The 26,936-nt window shown below is 40.2% G+C and overlaps 1 protein-coding gene across 2 annotated transcripts in view; it reads left to right on the top strand.

Moving 5' to 3' along the window:
* LTBP1 (latent transforming growth factor beta binding protein 1) overlaps positions 1–26,936 on the top strand; it is a gene marked incomplete at its 5' end in the record, with an annotated part of 186,771 nt that overhangs the window by 146,529 nt on the left and 13,306 nt on the right. For both annotated transcript variants that reach the window (XM_084202889.1, XM_084202890.1), the window contains 7 exons: positions 5,693–5,818; positions 8,028–8,171; positions 17,320–17,502; positions 18,798–18,884; positions 21,250–21,378; positions 22,694–22,834; positions 25,126–25,296. In XM_084202889.1, coding sequence (XP_084059015.1) covers positions 5,693–5,818; positions 8,028–8,171; positions 17,320–17,502; positions 18,798–18,884; positions 21,250–21,378; positions 22,694–22,834; positions 25,126–25,296 — 981 coding nt within the window. The remainder of the gene's footprint in view (positions 1–5,692; positions 5,819–8,027; positions 8,172–17,319; positions 17,503–18,797; positions 18,885–21,249; positions 21,379–22,693; positions 22,835–25,125; positions 25,297–26,936) is intronic.

The following is a 26,936-nucleotide window of genomic DNA, read 5'->3' as shown; positions in this document are numbered from 1 at the left end:
CGAACATATCGTGTTGCTAATGGTATACACACGTTTGCAAGTGATGCTGCTCTCCTGCACTGAATTTAAAACAGGACACTTGTGTCCAGTGATACCAAGAAGGTATATGGCTTTGTGAAGTCAGTGATGCTGATAGAAAATAAACTCTCCCCTAACTAGATTAAGAATGGCTATTCTTATGGTTGAGAGGAGGGTTCAAGACAGTAAGGCTTGTTGGAAAAGTTTGGAAGGGGAAAAATTAATGTGGTAGTATTTCAGCTGGATGCATACTGAGGAGATGCACCGAGCAGATGATAGCTCAGTCTTAGAACCAATGGGTAATGGATCTCAAGCACCCAAGAAGTAAGCAATATTCTCTCTCCCAAATTATAGGCCAGCAAATCCATATGTGATTGGTTTTCACAGGCCAATTCTTCTCATAGTTCCCTTAGTGAACTATAGTGAAAACGTTTGTCCTTTGGTGAATGAAGTACACTGAAACTTGTCTGACTGTTGCATCTCCCTGCTTATACCAGAGGAAAATGAGCATTACAGCTTTATTACTGAAGCTGGCATGTAACCTGCCATGTGTTTAGTAATGTGATCTCTCATGAAATGAAATGCTGTGCCGGCAGGAATACTGTTCCGCTTGATGTCAGGGAATAAGGGCTGTATATTTAGATATAGCATAACATCAAACACACCATTTGTGTTTTAGTTATTATTGGTAATTATAAAAAATTCTCCAGTGTTCTTTAGTGCTTCTTTCTCTCTAAACATTTACTTCATTTTGTAATCATGGTGTTAGTTGAAAGAAATATTCTCTTACTGCCAAGACAAAAGCCTGGTCAAGTAGGCTAGAGGGAGCAAATCTGCGTAACTCCACTGATTCATGGAGGAGGCAGTATTTTATGATTTGAAGTAATGGGGATAATTCTGAAGCATGTTCATGGGCTCTTTCATCAGCATGTGTACATTTCAGCCAGTGTTTGGGAAGGATATGGCCACATGTCTTCAATTGCTCTGCAAGAAAAGGAGTAGCAGGTGTTTTGCCTCACTCTTGAGCATAGCTATAAAAGAGGGGGGAAAAAGTGGCTAGAGGAGAATACAGCCTTCTCTTTGTAGAAGCCAAACACTTTATTTCAAAATGAAGCTAGAAGAACGCTTATTAACCTTGTGAAATCAAACTCCCAGAAATTAAAAAAAGCACAACTGAAAAGGAACACAAAAAAAAAAAAAAAAATCTGAAGTCATTAGCATTTACTGTTAGGAGATGTACCAGAAACAATGAGCTCCTCTGGATCTCTGGCATTTAATAAAATAGCAGTTTCCAGGGAAAGACTGCTATCATATATGATGAAGTAATACAAAGTTAATCTCCATTAGAACAAAAAAGCCAAACTTCTACTAAACAGAAAAAGATGAAATCACAAGATCTTATTTCCAGGATTGTGACTAGTTTTGGAACTTTTTAATGAAGAGTAAAACGAGTACAAAACCAGTTGAGCATGCTTCACAAGTAATTGGTGTTGTGTATGGAATACAGATCAGACTTTATATTCAGCACTTGGAAAAGTATTTTAATAACTTGGCGAAGCAAAGGTACTTCTAGTCTCTGAAGCAGCAGCACTCCTTTTCCACCACAATTAGTTTCTCCATTCTGTCATTTTAATAAAAACAACTCCATAGTTTTGAAAAAACTCATTTTAAGGGAGCACTGATGGCATCAGTGTCAGTATTTGTAGTGGTGTCAGCTTCATGCTAAAAGACAAGACGAAACAAAAGGAATGTGTGGCATACTGAGAAAGCATGTGGCTTCCAGCCGCAGGAGCTACTGTTCTTTACACTAAGTGCCTCTGTGAATTTAATTCTAGTTAAGTGAGTGAGAATAACTGTTTATACCATCAGAGGAAGAACCTGAGAAAATTTTCCTGGATTCACACACCTCTCTGTACCTGGGGAGCAGATTTTCCCTATCTCCAGACTTTTTTTGTACGAGTTTGACTTGGGTTTTTTTTGAAGTTTGAAACAACAACAGCATAAAACATTTAAGAACCACATGTGGTTTAGTTCTGGTATGGAGTTTTTGTGGCCATTGGCCAAAGTAAACTGAACAGCTGTGGAGACTGTGTCTTCTTCCAAGGTGTAGACAAACTTTTGTTGCAGCACTGACATTCCACTGCAGCCTGGCCCCAGGCTCAGAAATTTGACTGCACCGAGCTCTCTGAACTGGAGGCTCTCCGAGTGCTCCTTAGTCCCTTGTTGAGCTCTCTGGGGTTCGTGTAAAGATGGTGTATTACCCAGCTGGCTACTGGTCAAATATGTTGGCAAAACCTCAAGTTAGAGGTTCTCTGATGTTTAAGTCAATACCCTGCCTCAAGCGCCTCTTCTGTCTCCATGTCCCATCCCATATGTCTCTCATTGGCTTCTCATTGCTGCAACAGGCAGCCCAAAAAAACTTACTCGTCCCACCAGAGCTCTCTGACCTCTACTTCTTCCTTTTTATGTATGCATGTTATGGGTAGCCCTGGAAGTTTCAGAATCAGAGCTCTGCTGCTCTAATCACTTTGCAGGCCTGTCTTAGCAACCAGTTCCTCTTCCAGACCTATTGCTGTGTAAGTAGATTTCAGTGAGATTTAAATATCATGCTTGAGGTTGAGGTTGCCTTCATCTTGTTCAGGTTGTCAGAAAACAGGAGCACAGTGTTGAACTGCACAAAAGTGTGCATGAGTGCACACATCTTGCCTTTTTAATTAAAACAGGCAGCACTGATTAATGGATTCAAAAATAGGTTTTAATTACAGAGAGCTGCTTTAGTCACTCTGTAGACATAGGATATGTTAGTTTCATGCTTAGTTTTTTCCCTGACTTTGCTTCCATGTAGCAAGAGAATTGCCGATTACAAGCCTCACCCTTTATGGGGTGATTAAAGAAACAAATGTCCTTTCCGGCTGTAAAAAAGAGTCCTTTGAGTGAACTGTCTAGACAAGGAAAAATATTTGGTGCTTGGGCCTTCTCTGTAACATCCCATGCACTGAAAGATGTTCAGACTGTACTTTTTAGAAAAAAAAATGTCTTCTGTGGCTGTATTATATTCTGAGTTAGGACACTTGCTACAATCACAAGTTTTTTAGTCAATGACCTTGTTTTACCTGTGAAGATCCAGCTGCATGAACCATTCCCCTGTTTCCTTTAACATTTAGGTTTTAAGTAAGAAGAGTTGTGTAATTTGGGTCATTCTGAAATCCCCAGATGTAGTTTCTTCTGCATTGGTTTTTAACAGGAACTGTCCCGTGGCTCAGGAACTTTTTGTTATTTAACCATAGTTGTTCACTGAAAACGCAAACGCTGTGTTATTGTCTGTTGTCTGAAATTCCAAGCTGTCAAGCCACCATTGTTTACTCATTTTGAATTGCTTTTCTGAACAGAGCTTTCTGATTAAGAGACAGAGTATTCAGATTTTTTTACTAGATATGTGAATCACATGAGACTATTAATAGCAGATATGTTATGCAGGTACAGCAGCAAGAAGGAGGGACCAGAAAAACACAACTGTAAAAAATTTTTTATTTTCTTCCTCCCAGTAACTGCATATACATCTTTTTATAATTCTGTCGCTGTGGGGACTTGAAAAGGAAAAGGTATAAAAGGTGACCCTTCATCTCTGACAGTCTTTAACACAGATCAATTTTTTATTCACCTTGCTGAATTAATTCTACTAGGAAGGGTTTGTGGTAGATTTCAATAAGTTCAATATCCAGAAACCATCCAAATTTTTGTATTCAATTCTTTGAGAATAAGCATACTGGCTATTGTATTCTTTGCCAAATACAATAGCCCTTTCTGAAATAAATTCTTTAAATATTTTCCTTTGTTTAGTAAATCAAGATGTAAAGACCATTAAAATCTTTACTACAAAACTTACAAACCAAATAAATTTTTCTGCCAGTTCCATCTGCAATTACTTTTTTATAACCATCAATTATACTCATATATGTGTCCTAGAATTTGGTGTATTTAGTATGTACAGTTTTTGCCTGAATTTTGTATGTGGGCTGAAGTTTGTGAACCAGTGGATCAGTTCAGTGCAATTCCAGATCTGTTCAGACCCCACCACAGCACATGAGAAAAGCTGGTTTTCAGGATCCCAAAAGCACCAGTCCCTGAGGCACACAAAGCTTGTGCGGGTGAATTTGAGCCCTTGGGTTGCAAGAGGGCAGCAGAAGAGGTGACAGGTGTGGATGGTAATGACATGCTGCTCAAATTTTGGTAGCTTGGGGGGCTGTGACCACACAGTTCAAAGACCAAGAGCTCCCTTTCAGCTGAGCATAAAACACCATTTAAAAGTCCTTGGTTGGTGAGTACTGTCAGGATAAGAATGTAGTGCATCTTTGCTGACTTGACTAAGTTTTTGTTTGACACAGCTGTGAGGAGCTGGAGGAGTAGCAGGACTACATTTGAGCCCTACTCTGCCCTTACAGAAAAGCACCAGGTGCTGCTCACCTGTTTGGAGAAGCCTTCTCTTTGCAGCACTGCAAGATTCAGTCCCAGCAGTTCTTTAGTTCAGGGAGTGCCAAAGGCCTTCACTGGAGGTAAAATGATGATAGGGTTCATCACATGAAGGGCTACCAAAATGTGCAAAATTAATGATAGTAAGAAGCACTCAGATAAATCACTTTATTCCCCATTTAAAATGCACTTATCTCTTGAGGAAATGTGCAGAAGGAAAGCAGCAGCCTTACTTAACAGCATAATGTTTTTTAGGAAAGAAATACAGCAATAATTTCTCTGCTTCAGACTGCAAAGCAATATAGAAAGCAGCAGGTACTAATGCTAGTATCCTGGCAGGTTCACAGCTAATGTTCTTCCTCCTGAAAAGCACCTCATGACATCTTTAATGACCACATATGGCCAGGGCTTTGGGTTTAGGTCTTACTTTGAGTGGAGATAAAAATAATGCATTCCTAGCACTTGTAATGTACTTACAAAAATAAACCACAGTCTGCCACAAGCAGCTCTGCTTCATTGTAATTTGGTGGGCAGCTGAGTCAAGAACAGACTTACACATGCAAATGACTTAATTGTAAGGCCAGCAAACCAAAACTGGAACTTCAAACGAAAAGGCCAATACAGAAAACATTCTGGCATTGGAATTACTTTGTGCACCTGAGCAAGATGACTTGTAGGTGTAGATTTACAGGACTTAAGACAGAAGGCTCAGTCCACAGGTATTTACCACTAACACTATGAAATGGGATCTGTGCTGAGAGCCAGAATGAAATCTGTGCAACACAGGGGATGTAGCTGTACCCTTGAACTCTTTTTGTAGGCACAGTGAGTTCAGTTTCACTCATGTTGTTGACTGTATAATGGTTCACTGGTAGAATCTATAAGTCAGAGAAATTATTTAAACCAGGTCTTAGTCTCTGGTATGTAACATCATGCTGTGCTTAGCAAGTTTGGTGAAACAGATGGGTGGAAGCAGTTGACCATTGCTGACACACTTACTGCAAAGCCAACACTGAAAGAATGTCTTAAATTGTTTGTGTGCCACCATTAATTTTTGTGTCCTGTCCCTGTGCTCCTTCCCAACGTTTTGAGGCATAGCTGCATCTGTTTGCAGAGTGGCCCCTCTGTGGGTGCTCTGCGCTCCCTGTGCGCGCGTGCTCCCGGCTGTCCCGCGGTCTGTCTGATGTCAAAGTTCTCCCCGCAGATGTGGATGAGTGCGCCAACGGCACGGTGTGCGGCGCTCACGGCTTCTGCGAGAACATGCACGGCTCCTACCGCTGCCTCTGCTACCAAGGCTACCAGGACACGCAGGATGGGCAGGGCTGTGCAGGTGAGCTCGTGCGTGCTGGCAGTCGCTGCTGCAAAGTTCTAGGGAGCCAAAACAGCATTCCAACAAAACACATTTCGCATTTTTGTTTTCTGACATTTTTTTATTAAAGTTATGCCGCTTACTAGTAAAATAGGGTTGGGCTCTTCTTTACTCACTGAACTTCGTGGCAGATGGAAACTTAGCTTTGTATCTATTTCATGAAAACCTGTTATGAGGGTACACAGACGGCAACAGCAAATAAGCTGAACCACTTGTTTTATTTCTTTTAAAAAACCCAAGAAACCTGCTTTGTGCATGTCAGAGCCATTCACAAATATAATAGCATGAATTTAATATCTTAGCCTATTTAAGTGCTACATCTGTTTAGTCTCTTAGCTGAGTAACTAGGACCCTGCACTACCCCCTGCAGGAAATAACATCTGGAATGTGGCACGGCCAGGCTGAATTGGATGGCACCTCCCAAGGCATATGGTGTTTAAACAGATTTTAACATTACCTTCCAACTCCAGGAAAGACACCTATCACCTTGAAATTATGTGGGATTTTTGTAGATGTGTAAATACTGCAGATTTCTTTTGTGACTAATAGGTTTCCAGATCTGTTGTTAATAGTGATGGCTGGAGAATTGAGGTAGCACAAGTTTGTAATGTAAAATTAATACCAGATCAAGGAGAGGTATTCATTAAGCGATTTCTTCAAGCCAGACTCAGCATGAAACACATTTACTGGTAACAGAGAGGAGTGGAATGGAATACCAAACAGAGAGGAGGAATTAGAAATTTTACAGAGTGTTTGTATGCATTTTCTAATATATGAAGTAGTTTTGTTACAAAATTATTTATGCATTTGACACTTACTTTGCTGTATAGCAAGGTATATTTTGTCATACAGTGACTTTTCATGGATGAAAACAAATTAAGCAAAGAAAGTAAAAAATAAACAGGGAAAGTAAAGGATAGTGTGAAACGAAATTTAATTTTGAGCTCCCACTGAAGTAATTCTGAACCACAGAATTTTTTTTTTCTGGTATAATACTGTATAGTATAAAATACTCTTATAAATTTTGAAGCCAGTTATCAGCCGAAACAATTTAAGGGACAATCAAGTCTCTAGTTCTTGACTAGGCAATGTTCCCCAAAGAAGACTTATTCCCTGTGACAGGAAGCCAGTAAAAAGATAAAGAAAAATCTGAATGCATTTTTAAATGTGAGCAAACTCTAAGTTAAAATTCATATTTATATAAAACACACAAAAATCAACATTTATTCAGATAACTAGATTTTGATAGGCAAGAGGTAAAAAGGATGAAATACTGCTTCACAAGTTAGACCCCACTTAGTTATAGGAATTTCTGAATTGTGATACAGAAATTACTATTTCTGATACTAATCAGCATAATTTCTATCTACTAATGAGATTCTCTCATTAGAAGTAGATTTTAAAATGTCAACGTTAGCAACTAAAAAGAAAGTAGAGTTAAATGATTTTGTTAGTATTTGGTCCTTGTTTAAACAACAGACTATTCTATCAGTCTGTCAGACAAAAGCATTTCAGGTTGGCTAGTTAGCAGGTGTATGAAATCCAAGTTAAAAATATGTGGAATTTTTTGGAGGGAGGAATTTTGCAGTGTTCAGCCGGGGTCCCTGAGTGACCTGGGCACAACTTCTGTGGATCCCAGAATAGCCTGTGAGTCCATGCATTGACATATGGTGGCAGTGGGGCTGGGGAATTCTCTGTTTGGTGCTTGTTTACAAGAAAAATGGTGTTTTGGGAAGGAAAATGAATTCTCTTTTTTGTAGTGCATTCTGAGTCTCAACAAAACCTGTTCATTTTGCTCCTTGAGTTTAGTGAAAGTTTGATAATAAAGATAAGGAAACAAATTAAATTACTCTGTGTCTTAAATCCCAATAAGAGAATACACAGAGAAGCAAGTATTTAACACTGAGAAACACCAAAAAAAACTGTGTTCTGTCTACAATCAGCACCTAATGAAGAATAATAGTCTATAAACTGTACTGTGACTTTCAGGGGTCTTCATTTCAAAGGACTTACTACTTGTTTATGAATCCACTTAGGTATTAGTGAGATTTTAATCCTTCCCCAGAGAGCACATCTGTAATCTGGCAGACAATATTGGCACAGAGACCGCAGATAAAAGAACAGTCAGTAGTGGGTCTGAATTGATTTCTGTTTTGGATTTTTTCCCCAGATGTGAATGAATGTGAAATGTTGAGTGGAGTATGTGGCGAAGCCCTCTGTGAAAATGTTGATGGTTCTTTCCTGTGTCTGTGCTCTGATGAAAACCAGGAGTACGATCCAATGACCGGACAGTGTCGCTTCCGTACCTCACCAGGTAAAACGCCGGCAGATTCTTGCATGCTTGGCATGATTTCAGCTGCACACTGAACCATTGCAAAGGCAAAGCTGGCTGCAGTATTGGTGCTGCTTTAACTACAGCAGAAAAATTGAAAACTTCGTCATTGTCTTGGAAGTGTGTGCATGAGAGGAGGTTTTTCTAGGACAGAATATGTTATGAGTGAATCATTAGCAGGCAAAATATAGCAGAAGCACCTTCTAAATGTTCTACATCCACAGACTTGGCAGTAATACTGAGCAGTTACTACAGGTAAGAGTAAACAGTCTCACTGACTGTACTGTATGAATGAAATCTGATATGGAATCAAGTCTATGGCCTGCATGATTTTGGTTTTTGTCCAAACTTTTCCAAACACCCATTAGTATGCTTGGACAATGTTTAAGGGAGCATATTATTAAAACCAAGAGTTATATTTAGTTGTGGTTTCACCACAGATGGCAACCGAGCCCCAAGCAGTGACTTACTCACTTCCCTAGAAAGCTCTCTCATGGGTTGAGGTAAAGACAGATTAATAGGGAAAGCAAAAGCCACACATACAAGCAAAGCAAATCAAGGAATTGATTGACTGCTTCCCATGGGCAGGCAGGTGTTCAGCCATCTCCAGGAGAGCAGGGCCCCATCACATGTAACAGTGACTTGGGAAGACAAAAGCCATCACTCTAAACATCCCCCCCCCCTTCCTCCTTCTTCTCCTCATTTTATATACTGAGCATGATGTCATTGCATCTGGAATATCCTTTTGGTCAGTTTGGGTCATGTGTCCTGGCTGTGTCTCCTCCCAGCCTCCCATGCATCCCCAGCTTCATCACCAGTGTGGCAGAACAAAGAGCAGAAGAGGCTTTGGCTCTGTGTAAGCCCTGCTCAGCAATAGCAAAAACCCTGTATTATCAACCCTATGTTCAGCACAAATCCAAAAACCAAACCCATACCAGCCACTGTGAAAAACTCTTTACCAGCCAAAATCAGCACAATGGTCTTATCTTAGTAGCATTATCTAGAATTCATGAGTCCTAAGAGAAGGTTGTTGGGAAAGCAAAAGCCCAAACCACTACATTGATGCCAAACTACCTCTGTTGTCAGTCTCTCTTGAAGCATCTTTGTCTGCTTTACTCCTTTAGTCCATTTCCTACTTGTCCATTGTACTGGATTTTTGAGCTTTTCTTTTAAAGTGTTTTGGGTGTTGAAAATACTGCTGGAAATACACTAATTGAAAATTAGTTTAGAACTCTTAAAGCTGCCTTCACATTTCTACAGTGATCCAGTCTGGTGAAAGGAACAAACCCACAGGAGGATGAACAGAGTACAAGAAATGACAGGATTTACTTGCAGAGATTTTTTTCTCCTCCAGAATGCAAATCTTGGTATTTTTTCCTTGTTTTCTTACACTGCAGGCTGATGTAGCTCCCAGAAAGCCTTAGAGGAACTGACTTTTTTGCCAGGATGCTCTCTTTACAGCTTCCAGGCTGTGGCTATTTCCTCCTATCACTCGTGATCTTTCAGACTTGTAAAGAGGGCTGAAATATCCATGACCTAACTGTCACAAATATTTAGATCACTGCATGTAGCACTCAGCAGCACTCAAGAAGTTGCCTGTGAAATATAATTAACAGCTGATTGATGAATGTTTTGGGCCTGTGAGGAGGCAGCACTCAGGAGAGTTCAGCTAATTGATGAAACAAAACCAGAACTAAAAACATAGTCACAGGACCTGAGTCATGTAAAAAGAACTCACATCCGAGGGACATTTGAGGACATACCCTAACATTACTGTGGGGGAGAAGGGGATGAAGAACGCAGTATCACCAATTGTGCTCTCAACAGATGGATACTCTACTGTCAGTGCTAATTCCATGATGCTATCAGCAGTGGGCACAGCTTTGCTGTGATCAGTCTGGAAAGTAACTCTTCTTCCTTCCCCTCCAGGCTTTGTCAGGCTCTAACAAAACACATGCTTTGCCTTTGTCTCTTCTCTGATAAGGTCATCAAGATCTCTCATAAAAAACCACGAGGAGCTAATGAAAAGTACTTTATGTCATATGGTCTTGGACTAGAGTAAGGCAAAATGGCAGTACTTGGAACAGAGATCTTACTCTCCTCTTTTCTTCCAAAGTAAAAGGAGAAAAGACTATTGTTCTTCTTGTAAAATACTCTTGCTGCAAAGAATGCTGGAATAGCCACACATCCTCTCCAGCTTTGACAAGCCACATACTCAAGTCAGGCGTGGTGCTTCCAGAGCTCCCGTGGTACATATGGACATCATCTGTCAGCATTAGTTTGCACCATGCTTATGAAAGGCACAACTTAAAAGGCAGAAAGGAAGAACTTAATCTGTGTTATCCTGTTACAGATATCTATAGTTCATGCTGGCTCATCTAGCTCTTATTTCTCATTCTTAATTTTTGTGCATAAAGGAGTGTTTGTTCCCCTTGTATGAAGTGCAAATAGGTAACATTTCTTCAAATGTTACTTTAATTTGGGACTTTTCTTGTATGTGGTTTAAGGCAAATAGATTTGTGGAGTGCTGTGCGTTCACACTTTTCTTTACTTACCCTTAGGGCTCTCAAAACTTCCTTTTATTCAGATTCCACTTGCTGGAAATTAGTCTGTTGTTAGCTGTGCCTTGAAACAATCCTCCCAGTTGCATGTATGAGGAATTTAAGCCCCTATTGTAACTCTCCAGTCTAAAAACCAAAAAAAGTGCAAAAAAATTATGCAAGGATTGTCTTATTCCCTTCTTCTCTGCTCTGCCATTCATAAAATATAGGAAATGTTTCAGAAATAATAAAATATAAAGGAGGAAAGAACTTTATTCTGTAGGAGATGAAAATCTGCTGTTCTATACATCTTTGTACCTAAGAGAGAAAAAATGCATGCTTTGTATTAAAGTCTTCTCATTTATTCTTTTAACAAACTATAAAGCTATTTGTGATTAATTTCTAGCAGGTGCCAATCTCTATGCATGTCAAGTAATAATAATAGTAATAAATAATAATAATAAGTTTGAGTATAATTGTGGTTTTAACTGGCATGTTGTAGTATGCATTTGAAGTACTAATATAGATTAATATACTGCTAACAGGTCTCATAACATTGAATCCAGGAGCTATAATGGACAGTGCATATCTGAGGATTATAACAAGTATGATTTGGGGTGGCATGCCAAAACTTGAAATGTTTCAATACCAGTGCTTGCAGACATTTAACATCATTGGCATAAGGGAAACCTGGTGGAATGAAACTATGCCTGGAGTGCCACATTAGATGTTAAGGCTCTTCAGGCAAGCCAGGTGAGGCAGGAATGTATGGAGCTTACATTTGGCAATGGTGCAGTTTGAAGTCTCCAGGTAAGGATAAAGGGACAAACAAATAACATGGATGTCATCGTGGGACTCTACTATAAACCACCTAGCCAGGACAATGACACTGATGAATTTTTTATTTGAGGAACTAATGGGAACCTCTAATCAACTTCCCTTGTCCTTTGGGGGGACTTCAACTTGCCAGATGTTACCTAAGAACAAACAACTGGCACAAACAGATCCAGAACATTGCTCAAAGAGGATGCTAACTTCATGGTACAGGTACTAAGGGAGCCAACTAGGAAGGATGCCCTTTTTGATTTGTTGCTTAATTAACACGGAGGGTTTTGTGACTGAAGTGGTGATTGATGTCTGTCTTGCATATGGAGATCATGAGGCAATCAGGTTTAAAATCTGATGACAAGAGGAAACTGCCTGCTTCAGCTCTGAAGATGTGAGGATAGGAGACTTCAGGCTTCTCAGGGAGCTAGTTAGCCAGGTCCCCTGAGAAAATGCTCTTGGAGGTGTTGGGGTCCATTGGGTGCTGGTTACTTTTTAAGCTCCACTGCCTAGGAGCACAGGAGCAGGCAATTCCAAAACATGGAAAGTCAAGAAGGTGAGGTAGCAGGCCAGCTTGGCTGAGCAGGGGTCTTCTTTTGGAGCTAAGACAAAAAAAGAAGGTATATGTCCAGTGAAAGGAAGGTCAGATAACATGAGAAGAATACAGAGGTGCTGCTCACCGCTGTTGGGAGAAAATTTGTGTGGCCAAAGCTCAATGGGAGTTGAAGCTGGCTATTTCTGTGGGGGACAATAAAAAGGAGAGGGATTTGAATACACTACTAGACAAAGGCAGTGCAGAAATGACATGGGCCCATTACAGGATGAGGATGGTCACCTCACAAACAGGGACATAGACAAGGTAGAGACATTTAATGCATTCTTTGCCTCTGTCTTCAACACAAGCTAAGGGGGTCCTGTTGATCTGAGCTGGAGGACCATGGCTGTGAGAATGATAAACTGACCCTGAACTTGTGCAGGATGTGCTGCTCCATCTGGATCCCTGTAAGCCTCTGTAACCTAACGGGTTTGAACCAAGAATACTCAAAGACCCTCTGATGTCATTGTGAGGTCTCTCTCAATCATTTTTGAGCAGTCTTTGGAATATGGAGAGATCCCAGCTGACTGAAAAATGGCAAACATTGTCCTGATTTTCAAAAAGGGCAAAAAGGAGGGTCCTGCCAACTACAGGTCTGTCAGTCTCACTTCAGTGTCTGGTAAAGTTGAAAGAGGATTACTCTGGGAATTTTTGAAAAACACCTGAAAAACAACATGGTCATTGGTCACAGCCAGCATGTCTTCATTAGGGGAAAGTCCTGCTTATCTAACCTGATTCCCTTTTCTGACAAAGTACCCCACCGAGCTGATCAAGGGAAGCCAGCTGATGTCATCTTTTTTATCTCAGTAAAGCTTTGGATACTGTCTCTCACAGGATCTTTCTGGACAAAATGTCCAGCCCACAGCTGGATAAACACATCATGGGATGGGTGAGCAACTGGCTCACGGGCCAGGCACAAAGGGTTACAGTGAATGGGGTGACATCAGACTGGGGACCCGTCACTAGGGGGGTTCCACAGGGCTCCAGTCTCGGTTCTGTGCTCTTCCAACATTTTCATAAATAACTTGGACACAGGACTGGAAGGGATACAGAGCAAATTCACAGAGGATACAAAACTGGGAGGAGCTGTTGAGTCCCTTGAGGGCAGAGAGACCTCACAAATCAGAGAGCTGGGCAATCACCAACGGTGTGAAGTTCAACAAGGGAAAGTGCTGGATTCTGCACCTGGGATGGGACAACCCTGGATGTACAGACAGGCTGGGGAATGAGATGCTGGCAAGCAGTGCCACGGAAAGAGATCGGGGGATCCTGGTTGATGGCAATTTGAACAGGACTCAGCAGTGTCCTGGCAGCCAGGAGGGCCAGCCCTGTCCTGGGTGGCATCAGGCACAGCATCGCCATGGAGATCTTCACTAAGGTACCTGGGCCCATTTAGGTACCTACAGCTAATTTAGGTGTTGCTTTCTCCTGGCTACATGAAATAAAACCACTTATTTATAGCAATATATTTAACAGCAATTGATGGGATTTATAAGTCAAAATCATGGTTTTGATGTTCAAAATCATAAGTCCCTTCTAGACTGATTAATGTTGAAACAGACTCAATCTGCCCTGCAATCTAACCAACCACCAGCGCAAAAAGTTTGAGGCTGCCAAGTAACAGTTAATAAATTTGCTCCAAAAGGTTCCTTAAGGCTAGAAATTTGGTGCATGACTATAGATTCTAAATTTTCTAAACATTATGGACTTTCTAACTGTTGAGTGAATTTCAGTTGTCTGTGGACAAAGTATTAGCTGTAAGTTTTAAGTGTGCATCACTTGCACTAATCCCTGTATTGTATATATGCATGTATATGCACTGTGCATGCATGTGTTAGCTTGTCACGTGTGGAGTGAGTTGGGAAATCTAAACAACTACACCCTGACAATAGGCACATACCAATATGCTTTTACTGTATTCTTGAAAATTAGATTCTGAAAGTGAGAATTCTTACTCAAATTCTTACTCAAGCTGTTTGCCCAGAGTCATCATTTGCTGAGTTTTTAGAAATAATGAAGTTATAATGACTATTTTTCATTTTTGCAACCAGTTTTCTGATTACATCTGTAAGCATTGTTGGTACACAGTTGCAGTATTTAAGATCCTGCCAGTTCTATGTTTTGGTTTTTTTCAGATCACAGTTGTTAACAGAACACTATTTAGGCAAATATTTCAGTGAATGCTGAAGTCTAAGCATATTCTAATCCATATTATCCACTGAATCCTATATTAATGATGCATGGTTTTGCATCAAACATATGTTAAGGATCTTGTAGGATTAAGGTCATGCTAAGGTATATAAATCTATTTCTAAGAAATACGTCAGAATACAATCCAACAGCAACTACACAGAATTTCTCTCATAGGCTGTTAATAGAACAGTTATATCAAAAATGGGGTAAAATTATTTTCCTTTACCAGCATGCCTGAGATATAGAGATATTTTACATTTTATAGCAAAAAAAAAATCCCCAGAAACAACAATACAAAAAAAAAAAGTATTCATGTTCTATCCTGTTTTGTCAACATACCGAGTGAAATCACTTTCAGAAACAGCCTGTTTACTAAATGGTTAATAATCTATGACAGAGAAATTAACAGCTTGTAGACATAGACTGGTCTTGGTTTAAAAAGAAAAAAAAAAGGTTTGTGTCTCATTTGCTTTCCAAACATTCATGACACCTTCTTGACTAACCCTCACTTACAGCTGTGTAAACAAGAGCCATCTAAGCTGCTAAATAGATAATGGGAGGAGAAACCAACACGTGATATGTAAAATGGGAATAAACAAGGACATGATGAGGCCATATTCCCTTCCTCTCAGGGCAGCTTCTGATGTTCTTTCTCTGGTAAACAGCAAGAAAACAGCCATGCTTTCTCTTCTAATGAAGATTTGGCTTTAATTCAGTTAGACAGATGGCAAATGGCCAAGGAAAATGTATGAATTGGTGACTGAAGTATTGCCCTCTCACCTTGGAATGGTAGATTTAATTCAGCTGCATTTCTGTGACATGATAGTCTTAATATTGTTCCTACTGGATAGCAACTTATACCACAAAACCATCTCAATTGATGAAATTCAACACATTATGGAAAATTGTAATTATCAGATGAGGGTTGACCACAGGCTAAAGTAACAAAGCTGAAATAAGCAGCCAGCTGGGTGTATCCTTTAATGTATGATTTAGTTATATTGGCAAGACTGCAAAGCCTTGTAGGTGGCAACATTATACTAAATTTGAATGGAGGTGTCTGCCAGCCCCTCAGCCTCCCAAAAGTGAAGTCACTTTTCTGAGGAAAATAGAAGTAAATCCAATTGTCTGTGTCTAATTAGAAACCAAAAGAGCTATTACAAATATCCATACTATTGAAGTGCAATAATAGGCAATCCAGGCTGACATTTTTAAATCTGCTTTTCTCCAAATGGATCTAGTATTTGCATGCCCTGTAAAGTTCCCTTGCTCCATCTGCTTTGGGGAATGTGGGTGGGCAGTGATAATAAGATTGAAATAGCAAGAGCTGGAGCTCATTTAATTCCTTCAGCATTTGTTAGACATCACTGTCTTCAAGCTCCCACCTTACTTTTTAATTGAGGTCTTAAAACCCAGTCCAGAGTTGCTTGCCTTTTGTTTCAAAGGTGATTCACTTTTTTTTCCCAAGTTCCAGCCAAAGCTGTCTGTTCAGGCAGGCTGATCTTCTTCCCTCCTGCCCCATCTTTTGGCACATGGGGGTGGCCCGCTCCTCCACCTTTAAGATTTCCTTCCTAAAGTACATCCAGCCCTCCTGGGCTCTTTTGCCCCAGTGCCTCTCTTTCCCTGTCTGTCCCTTCTCAAGAGTTTACAGCTGCTCATTGCAGTGCTCCTGTTGTGCCAGTCATCTCACCGTGTCCCTGGTAGCAGCTCTGTCCCAGTTTTCCTGCTGCACCATGGAGCCAACATTTGTTGCAGTAGCATCTTGAAATGCACTGCCGCTCTATAAAGGAGAGGTTCTGATTCCTGTCTTAATAGCTGTGTTTCTTGAGAAATGTCTCATGCTTAACTTGTTGTATAAGAGCCTGGGTAAAAATCAATGAAATCTCAGAGTGAGAAATCAGCCAACATGGAATAATTTTAATAGGTTTTTTGTGAGTTAAACATTCATTAAGTACTAAGCATATAGAATTTCCCTAGATAAAAAGAAAATTAGCTAGTCACCTCAAGATTTATCTATCTAAAATTCCTGAATAAAGTTTTGGATTTGATTGATAAATATGACCATACGAAATTTTAGAACTTGGTGACTTTACTGATGGCTTGTGAAAAGTTTTTCATATCAATCAAGTGCGAATAACAATTTTACGTGATAGTTCCCACTTATGAGCCCTTGATGATAATTCTTGTGAAGTGAAATGTTAGGTAGACAGAGTTCTGCAAACACAGAAGCTTTAAATAGGTTTTTCTTTCAAAATTGCTTCTTGGTGTATTTTAGGAGTGTCTTGCTTTTGAAAGGTCTTTGACTGTTATAGTAATAGGGTATTTATTGGATCTGTGGGACAGACTATTTTGCCTTCAGTCCATCTAAATATTGTGAGAGGACCGACTCAGTGCTTAAGGCAATAAATCTGCCTTCTTGACTGGATTGCTATTTTAAAGTAAAACACAGAGTCAGTTAACTTGACATCTGTATTATATTCCTCTGCTTAGCCTAGAGTCAGTAAGTTACTTTTGCAAAAATCATAAAGGGCATTGTATTCAAATGTGGAGTGTGCTTTTTCACAGTGAAATTAAAAGGGGCGGTAAATGCTCATTCTTTTGAAAATTGAGTCTTTTCAGTTCCTGCCTTCACTCCTTTATCTGAAAAAATGAGGTTGGAATATTTGCTTACCTCTGTGAAGAGCTTTTTGATTCATATCATCATGTCAAAAGCTGTAGCAGAACATGAGAGCAGGTACTTCATGCATTGCTTGAAAATGATGGAAGTGCAAATTGGAGGGATCCTTTTATGGTCAAGTTGGGGAACAGGTCTGCAAAAGCCAAAGGAGAGTCATCAACTTCCATCGTTCTTTCTAATGTCAAAAAGTTAAACCAAAATTTGTTAAAACCATTTTCTTCTGTGCTCTTCTGACCCCCTGGAAAAGTGACTAATTTCATGTTTCATCTTGTGTGGTTTATGTTTTCTTTTCCACCTTAGAAATGCCAGTCGAGGCTGATCAACAGGAAGATGGAAAGAAGGAGTGCTACTACAATCTGAATGATGCTAATTTCTGTGACAACGTGCTGACATCCAATGTAACCAAACAGGAATGCTGCTGTACCTTGGGTGCTGGCTGGGGTGATAACTGTGAAATCTTCCCATGCCCTGTCGTTGGAACCGGTAAGAGGAGGCTTCTGTCCCTTTGCAAGCTCTTGAAGCATTGTGTTTGTGTTAACACAAGAGTTTGCTTTGCCTTTAGAGAAGGCTTGCCCATTAAATCCCACGTTTTGTAGTATTTAGTCATGACTTATCCATAGGAACCCTCCACAGAGGAAAGGGTGATAAGAATAATTCATACCTGGTGTAAATCCATTGGCTTCTCTGCTGTTGCCCTAGGGATTAAAAAAGCATGTTACTGAACAGTGATTTTAGGCAAATATGGATTCTCACAAGAGCTTTTTCCAGATGCTGTGGTAACACTTTAGATTTTTTCCACAAGCTGGAAAACCGATGTAACCATTATAATATTTTTGAGACTGCAGCTATTCTTTGTAGTGCTGTTTCTACAGCACTACAGCTTACCAATATATATTATGGCATTAGCTTTACATTTTGCAATTTACAGAACATCAGTTAATAACGTTCTCTGCAGACCATTGTTTAACCTCTAAATATTAAATTAGACAAACAGGGCCATGTGATATTTGTCACAAATTTTGGAAAGAGTACTTGAAACATAAACAGGGATGGCTGAAATTCAGAATCCAGCTGGAAAAAAATCACATGAGAGAGAACATGCATAAACCTTGAGATTAAATGCTAAAGATTACTTTTCACAAACATGCATCATCAGGTTTAATTCCTGTTTTAACTATACCTTAGAACTGGTCAAATTGAAATGAAATGCAAAATGAAAAAGGGGCCTCTCTGCTTGGATAGGTTTGTTTGATTCTGTATAGTCTCCAAGACACTTGAAATAATTTCTCTCTGTAATGCACACCATGTTCTCCTGTTGCAGTCAATTAGTGTTTTTCCTGTATGAGGACTGAAGAATGTGGACAGGGGTTTGTATCTCAGTTGGAGTATGCCTAGATTACAGCTTGCAGCGTAGCTCAGAGAGGCCCATGCTAGCTTTAATTAATGTAATTTGGCTACTGGTATTGTTATAACTGCAGTGCACCATGAAACCTAGTAAGGACCACATTCTTCTGCCAAAAAGCAAGAGAAATGAGTTTGCCTGGAGCTGTGTGATGCTGTAAGCCCCCTAGTGAGGTTTGTTTTTTTCTCTGCAAAATGAGAGCAGGGGCAAGTCAGGCTATGGCATTTAACATCCCCCATTAGACTAAAGGTGTGTATGATTGCCTGATAGATGCAAAGAAGGCTAATATCTCAAGGTACCCTGAAATACATGTAACACTACATATGTGAATACCTCCTTCTTAACAACATAATTTTTTTTTCTCTTTCTCTCCCAGCTGAATTTACTGATTTGTGTCCTGAAGGAAAAGGTTTCATTCCCTCTGGAGAATCATCTTACGGTCTTCTTGCTCAGAATTACAAAGGTCAGTACTGACTTGTATTAAGTTTAATTATTTCAGAAGTTCTGGTAGTTGATTGACTAGAAATGTGAGCCAGGAATGTAAGCATACTAATTCAAATTTTATTAGGTGATAAAAACAGTTTGTAGTACAAAACATTGCTGAAAATAATTTTACAGGTTGTTAAGAATGTTAATTACACAGTCTCTGGAATATTCTGGTTTAATTTCTACTAAGTGCTATATGCTGTGAGAATAGGTGCTGTGACCACAAACCACAGATACTTGTTTACATATGGAATACAATGCCAGCTTAAATCTGTAAATATATGTATGGGGAGTTGGAGGAGAGGAGAGAGTTCTGTCGAATCTTTGGCTGCAAGGGCAAGTGAATATTAAAACTGAAGACAAGTTCAGCAATGATATTTTCATTACAGACCTTCATAGAATAATTACTGGTGTAGTCCAGTGGTAGTAAAGAGATCAGAGTGATAGAAGTTGGTGAATGTGGGTGGGAGGGAGCTGGCATCACCAAGAAAGAAAAGTGAGATCAGCAAAATTTCTTTTCAGTTTTGAGAAGTAGCCATCAATATTAATAATTTTTAAGAATGTCACAGAGCTCATCTTAAAGTCTCTGAGGTTATTTTTGTTGAGGGATTGTTTAAGGGGGTTGTTTATCTTTAGAGAGCTAAGATTTCTGTGTATATTCACAGTGGGGGTTTGGAACTTGCTCTGTGTGCAGCATATCCAAATTAGTCTCAGATAAAATCTGTGTTGTTTTTGTGCTACCTCAGGTTGGTAATATCTCTAGCTGCTATAAATACTGAAATGTATGCTGAATAAATACGGAAATAGTTCACCTGGAAATATCTTCCACAAATCCCTGTCATAATGAGACTTTTTCCCTTTTCAGTAAATTTATGTTGTAAAACCTTAGGAATGGCACAAAGGATAAACACTAAACAGATAAATAACTTTTACTAATGTGCTCTTTTCGTAATATGATCTTTCTCTGTTACACTGACTTAAACGTTACTGTTGCTTTTGTCCACAAGCTTCTGCTTGTAGGAGCAATTCCAGTTTTCTTATTGCAATTATCTGTCAGAAGTGAATAGCCTGGTAGCCTTCCTTGGTTTTGTTTCCAGGCTTTCCCATTTTTCTCCAGACACAAATCTGTGTTCCACAGGAAAAAAACAGATGTGAACACGACATTTCTTATTAATCTTTGCATTATTCTTGCTGCTAAACAGTCAAAATATTTAATGTTTGTAGCCACTTAGTGGCTGGAAGAGAGGATGTAAAAATAAATAGTTTTCTAGATCTTTCAGTTCTTCTGGAGAAAAGGAAACATTTGAATGAGTTCCCTTTAAAACTACTGTACAGCTGGAAATTATAGCTTTGGGATAAAATCTGTGGTGCCCCAGAATATAAATGGGAAGTAAATATATAGAAGACAGTGGATTAAAACAATTGGTATTGAGAGAAGAATGACCTACTTTAAGTTGTGCCTTTTATTGCAATTTTCACTACAAACCTAGCTTTAGCAGATTGCTCTAAGTAGGTCTAGCAAATGAAAAGTAGGCTGGAAAAAAGGAAGTGAATGGAATTCCAACAGTAACAAATACATAAACATAAGACTGGGAAAAAACGTGTACAGCAGTGAAAAGCAATCTATGAGCTGGCATATATTTTCCATTAAACCTCCCTGAACACGTTTAGCCTCATTTGAAAGCGTGTTAGAGTCTCTTTGTCAGCTGTCACTAGTTCTGTAGTGACTGCCACCCAGTGTTCAGCCACAGACACAATTGGTCCTGTGAGGGGGAAGGCTGCACTGAAGCTGTGCTTTGAGCCACAAAGCCAGGAGCAGTGCAGATAGGAAGATTTCCTGCTGTGCACAGCAAAGTCACCAAACTCTGTGCAAAGAGAAGAGCAGTCACAGAGTCCATCCATAAGCATAACTGCTTAGTTAGTTTGGTAACCAGATGGTGTGCTTAAATTAGATCCATGGTGGGAATACCTTCAGTAAAGCAAATTATATGGGAAAATACAGGCTATATTGTTCATCTGTTTTGCTTGGACTTGGGAGCAATGTGATACCAAAGGAATGAAAGGGAAACTGCAGATTATTCCAGTCTCTCTGTGCCATGGGACTTAATTCTGACGAGGGGAAGTAAGGGTCCACCAATTTTTCCTTTTCCATTCTGGCTACATAGCCTCTTCCACACCAGTTATCTGAGGGTTTTTTTCCCTGTGGCTATCTGTGTTCCTGGGATTTTCTGTTTAAACTGAAGTTTGCTTGAACAGAGAAGTGTATAGGATTTATTCCATCTTGCTTGTCTACTGGCATCATACTAACAATGGTAACACAGCCTTTGATGTTTTCTCCCTAGATGCTGATGAATGCCAACTCTTTGGCCAAGAAATCTGTAAAAACGGCTTCTGTTTGAATACGCAGCCAGGTTATGAGTGCTACTGCAAACAAGGCACATACTATGACCCTGTTAAGCTCCAGTGCTTTGGTAAGTTTATTTAAAGTGGTCTTGTCACTATAATGGTATGCAGATGGGCAAAACAAGCAGACTCCTACAGCAGGATTCCCATCACAACTGTGGCATTTCCAGTAAGGGGAGAAACACTCCGGACTCCTGTAGCAGTTTTGTAAGATGCATTGGGTCATTTCCCTTCCTTCTGCTTGGCTGAGCAGCAATTCTGGATGACATGGCTGTGGCATGTAGAAGCAGGGTTTGCTTTATTTCCCTCCTTTTTCAGCAAATTACTCCCAGGAGTTTGCATCTCCAGAACAGCCCATTGTGCTCCTTTGAGTGCATAGTCAAGAGCTGGTGCCAGCCTTAATGCAGGCAGCACAAAGTGATCAGAGGGGTCTCCCTCCTTACATGCACACTGCTGCTTCTCTCTGCCAAGGTACAGTTTAGCCTTCTGTTCTTTGTGTATGGGGTGAGCAGTGAAAGCCTGTATGTTGAAGCTCACCTTTCATTTGGTAAGTGTTCTGGGTTTACTATATTAAATCAAATTAACACAGACTTTTTTTTTGTTTCAAGGACAGCCGTTTTCCCCAAGGAGTTAATATGCAATGTGAAATTACAGCTGAGTTGATAAGCCCATTTTAGCCTGCACAACCTTGTACTCTTTTGGTTCTGGTATTCAACTGAAAATTACTTATGACCATGACCCTGGCTTTTGTTTTGTAAGCAGAGAACCATGTATAATGTGCAGAATAGCATAATGAAAGGAAACAATTTTTGCAACTGCAATAAGAGAGCCTTTTACCTTGGGATGCTATGATTATTCCTTACAAAGGGTGGGATTTTAGCTGACTAAATGTAATTTATCTCAAGTGGCCTGCTCTTCCCTTTGAGCTGAATTTCAGCTTTTGCTTTCCAAGACAAACTAAGAAAAATAACTACCATAGCTAGGTAAGGTGATCCCTTCTTCTGACAAGCTCACAAGAAATCACTAAGAGTATGCCCACCTCTAATGCCTGCTGGTGTTGCCCTAAAGGGGAACAGTGGCAGCTATCGTGGGTGCAGGGTATTCCTGGCACTGCAACCCCTCCAGCAAGCCTCTTTAGCCTCCCTAGTACTTCTCTGTACTAGCTCCCTAAGACTTGAGGATCAGAGGTCAGCATCCTTCAGATGTCTGTCCTTCTCCATGGGCACAGGCAGGATTTTTTTTGCCAGCAATGGGTATTTGTGGTAATTTACAGAAGGACATGCAGGGAAGTCTGCTCCTAATATAGAAAAATAGAAACATAGATTAACACAATGGAAATACTTTGTGCTGGCTTTCCTTGATACATTTCCTTCCATTTTAAAGACACGGATGAATGTCAGGACCCAAACAGCTGTATTGATGGCCAGTGCATTAACACAGAAGGATCTTACAACTGTTTCTGTACACACCCAATGGTTTTGGACGCAACAGAAAAGCGATGCATCAGACCAGCAGATTCAAGTGGTATGATCCATTATACATATTACTGAAGTGAGTACACCTCTACGAGGTGGTGCTGACATGGCTACACACCCGAAGTCTAAGCTTAGACTGGGTCATCCTTGGATGAGCCTGCTCTTCTGGAGGATTTTGGAAGGCAATGCTTGGACCATCGTCTGTTGATCCAGAAGGCACCGTGATGTAGGACTCCACAGTGCTCCACTTTGCCCATGCAGACAGGACATTGCTGGAAGTATTGTGAGATTAGGCTCGGGCTGAGAGGTCTTCAGCCAGTTCACCAGCTCTGCGTCTGCCTTGTCCAGCCTTGTAGGTAATGAGGCACAGCCTGCTTGCTGTCTCACTAAGGCTGGGGTTTGGCTGCAGGCTAAGTCTCGAGATTCAGTTCTACCAAAGTAAAATAAAAACAGGAATGACAGGATATAGGAGGAAATAGCTAAAATTGTATGTGTGCTTTCAATTGATTAACTTTGAAGGTACATTGAGCTCACCGTTCAAGCTGTGGGCTTCAACATCACTGTTAAAGTAACATTTTGTGTGTGCTTTTAATTTCAATAGGCACTTATTTCAGAAAAAAATGTTAGATATTATGAGATTCTTGGAAACGTCTCAGAAATCCAGAGCATTATGCAGTCTGCACAGCTTTGTCTATGCCATTCATGTCTTCGAAAGAAATGTTACAATGGGTTTGATTTAATGCTGGCACTGTATAGCCATAAATCCAGACCTCTGGTTTTGCAGCTTGCAGTGAATTTTCGTGAGATGCTTCTGTAAAAGGAAATGGGAATACAGAGTGAATGCCTTCTTTAGTCATACCAAATTGTAAGGCTGATATTTTGAGGAGTAATGCGGTCACCCTGTTGCGTGGAACTGTGAAAGAACCACAGCATTTCTATTGTTCAGTCTTCAGTTAAACAAACCAAGAGCAGGATTGTGCCTTGGGTTCATCTAGGATGGGAAGAGAATGCAAGAGCCCAAAGGGTCTTCTGTCATGAGACATTCAGCTGACACAGCAGTGATCATCTCAGCCAGCACAGAGCACTGGATCCTTGTATCGCTGCTGGCAATGTCCCCCTCACACAGAGTGGGTGGGAGCAGGCTGGTTCTTTTGCTGCCAGCAGAATTTGGAGTCAGTTGCAGAGACCCATTGCTGCTTTTCACTGCATATTCTGGCAAGCTCCTAGTAGAACAGGTATCTAAGCTGTGATCACCTTCATGTTTTCAGAACTCAGTTTTGCTCTTGAGTGAGGTTTTGGTTCTGTACTCACCCATACATAATGTAAAAATGCAGTAAATGGATATTCACAGACAAAACAGAACCTTGGTTTGTGACAACACTTATTTTTCACTCTGTGTTGGAACAAAATCAAAACCTTGCAGATGTCTTCACAAAACGATTGTGCTGAGGTTTTTACATTCCAAGTGGAAGCTTAAGTTTACAGTTCCTCTCCTTCTGATCAGCAGTGATCAGAACTTGCTGGGACCGGGAATGGTTTCTTCTGAGATCTGTGTCAAAACTGTTTTGCCTCTGAAATATTCCAGCCTTGACAAAAATACAGATTTTTGTTAATGTTCATAAGAATGTGACAGTAGTTCACAGCAGTGTTCTGTCTTTAACAATAGCTGTAAGTGGATGATTGGAGACCAGGAGGGCAGATAAACAATACTTCTCTTCACCCTCCCCAGCATTCTCTCAGCCTCCAGCTATTTTCAGCTCAGGGGATTTCCTGAGACTGATGTAGTTTGTCTGTTTAGTTAATGGGACTCTCTCGTCCAAGTATTTGTCCAGTCTCCCAGGGAGACCATGTAAAAATTTTGTCCAGCTCTGCCCTAGTTGTAAAAGTTCTTTCAGATGCATTGATTGCAATATAAGAAAAGCAAAATAACAACTTTTTAAGATCTATTGTGTGGATGGAGTTCCCCAAGCATTCACCTCTGTCCCAACGCTGGTTTTTGTCAAGCTCTGTTAACTTCCATGGGAGCCAAGCTGAATCCCTGTTAAGTGTTCAGCAGTGACTATGATTTAGAAAGCTCTGGTTTTTGGATATCCAACACAATGTGCTTTTAAATTGGCCTAATGTGACAACTTAGGACCTTTTAAGATTTTTCCAAAGCTGAACATTCAAGGGATGAGCCACCTCAGGCACTTAAAAAAGGTCATGACTTCTAAGCTAAAATTTGTATTCAGCAAAGTCCGTAAAGCTAAGTTATCTAAATTTACAAAATTTATCATTATACCGGCATCTTATTTAAATAATGTTACTGTGATGATGACCTAATCCTGTTTTCTCCATCAGAACAAACTGAAGAAGCTGAGGTCTACCAGGACCTTTGCTGGCAGCACCTAAGTGACGACTTTGTCTGTAGCCGGCCGCTGGTTGGGAAGCAGACGACGTACACGGAGTGCTGCTGCCTGTACGGGGAGGCCTGGGGCATGCAGTGCGCGCTGTGTCCCATGAAGGAGTCAGGTAAGGACACGGCGCTGCTCGGAACCCAACCTGAAACACCCCGCTGCTGCCGTCCCGTGCGCTCGTGCCTGCGCCAGTGGCGCCAGAAAGAACACAAATCCCCTAGCCCCTCTAGTTAACAAATGGGTTACCAGTAAGGACTGAAGAATTTCCAGGGAATGTAGCTTAGTGTGCCATTCACGTTCTCTGAAAAAATCCCTTCGCCCAGGATTTTTCTCCTGGGAAGCTGCGAGGCCTCAGAGAAAAGGAAAACAATTCTTATCTCATTTGCTTCTCCTGTGCTTTGCTTGTCTGGAATGTGTTTGGAGATTGTTTACCCACAGGTGATACTGTTTCACTGGATTCTGCTGTGAGTCGTTTTGACTCTTTGGCCAATTGGGGCCAAGCTGTATTGAAACTCTGGAAAGATTTTTCCAGGAGTCACGAGTTTCCATTATTATCTTTTAGCATTCAGTAAGTATCCTTTCTGTATTCTTTAGTATAGCATAGCATAGCATAGTATTCTTCAATAAAATATAGTACAATAAAGTAATAAATTACCCTTCTGAGGATATGGGATGCATCATTCCTGCCTTTGTTGGGGCATCCTGGCAAATACAATAGTTTAGTGTTAAAAAGAAAGCTGACTGTTGTATTTTTAAAAGACTCTATTTTGTTTACATGTTTAGAAATCAGATACTCTTCTGTGATATTTCAGGTAGAAGGTGTTACTTGTGGTGACTACAAAAGCTGAATGGATACAGAGAGAAATGTCTTTGACACAGATTTATTTCTGGGTTCTGGAGAAAGGGCCAGTGGAAGCATCATAGGAATATGCCATGCTTTGCCTGAGATACATCAGGCCTGGTTACACAGTCTGGTGGTATGATACAAACTTCTTCCCCCCTGTATAAACTGTTTCCAAGGTCTAGTTTGGATGCAGCTTTCTTACTATAAATGTGTCTTTCAGTTGCTTATCTTTCCATGTAGGAATACCAACCTGCACTGGTAAAGCATTTTATTGTGACCATTCCTGGATTTTCACTTGGGCCTTTGTTACTCTAATGGTAATGTTGTGGCTAAAGCAATACATGTTTTACTTGTAGGAAAAACCCAGGAATTAAAAAACTATGTAGAGAAGCTCAGTGGAGCATTAATGTGGTTGTTTCTGTCTGCTTGGGTTGTGTGCTTTTATAATTTACTTGCAAGGTCCCTGAACCTGTTCTTAGATATCTTTACTTGTTTGAGTTTGCTTTGGAAATGCAGCAACTGAAAAAAAGCTTCTGATTTTGATGATGTTGGCTGGAGTAACTGCTGGCTGATGCTTACCCCAGGAAGAGACTGAAGAAGAAAAACAGGACATGACAGCATCTTGATTTATAAGATTTGGAAATCTCTGAAATGTCCTTGTCAGAACAAATCTTATATGAGGACATCAAATTATTATACCTGCTAGAATAACAAATGCAATGGAAAGAAGTGTAATGTTGCCCTGTGTTTGAAAGACAAATACAGGGCAACACCTAATAGCAGGAATCATTGCTGTGGCCTGAAACTCCTTAAGTGGAAAGATTGAGCAGATTAAAGGAGTTTTTCTTCTTACAAAGTTCATCACATGGTGAGAGTGACCCATCTGTGTCATACAAGCACACAATCCTGAG

This window comes from Fringilla coelebs (genome assembly GCF_963513975.1).
Source record: "Fringilla coelebs genome assembly, chromosome: 3".
Taxonomy (NCBI): Eukaryota; Metazoa; Chordata; class Aves; order Passeriformes; family Fringillidae; genus Fringilla; species Fringilla coelebs.
This window is presented reverse-complemented; position numbering and strand designations above follow the sequence as displayed.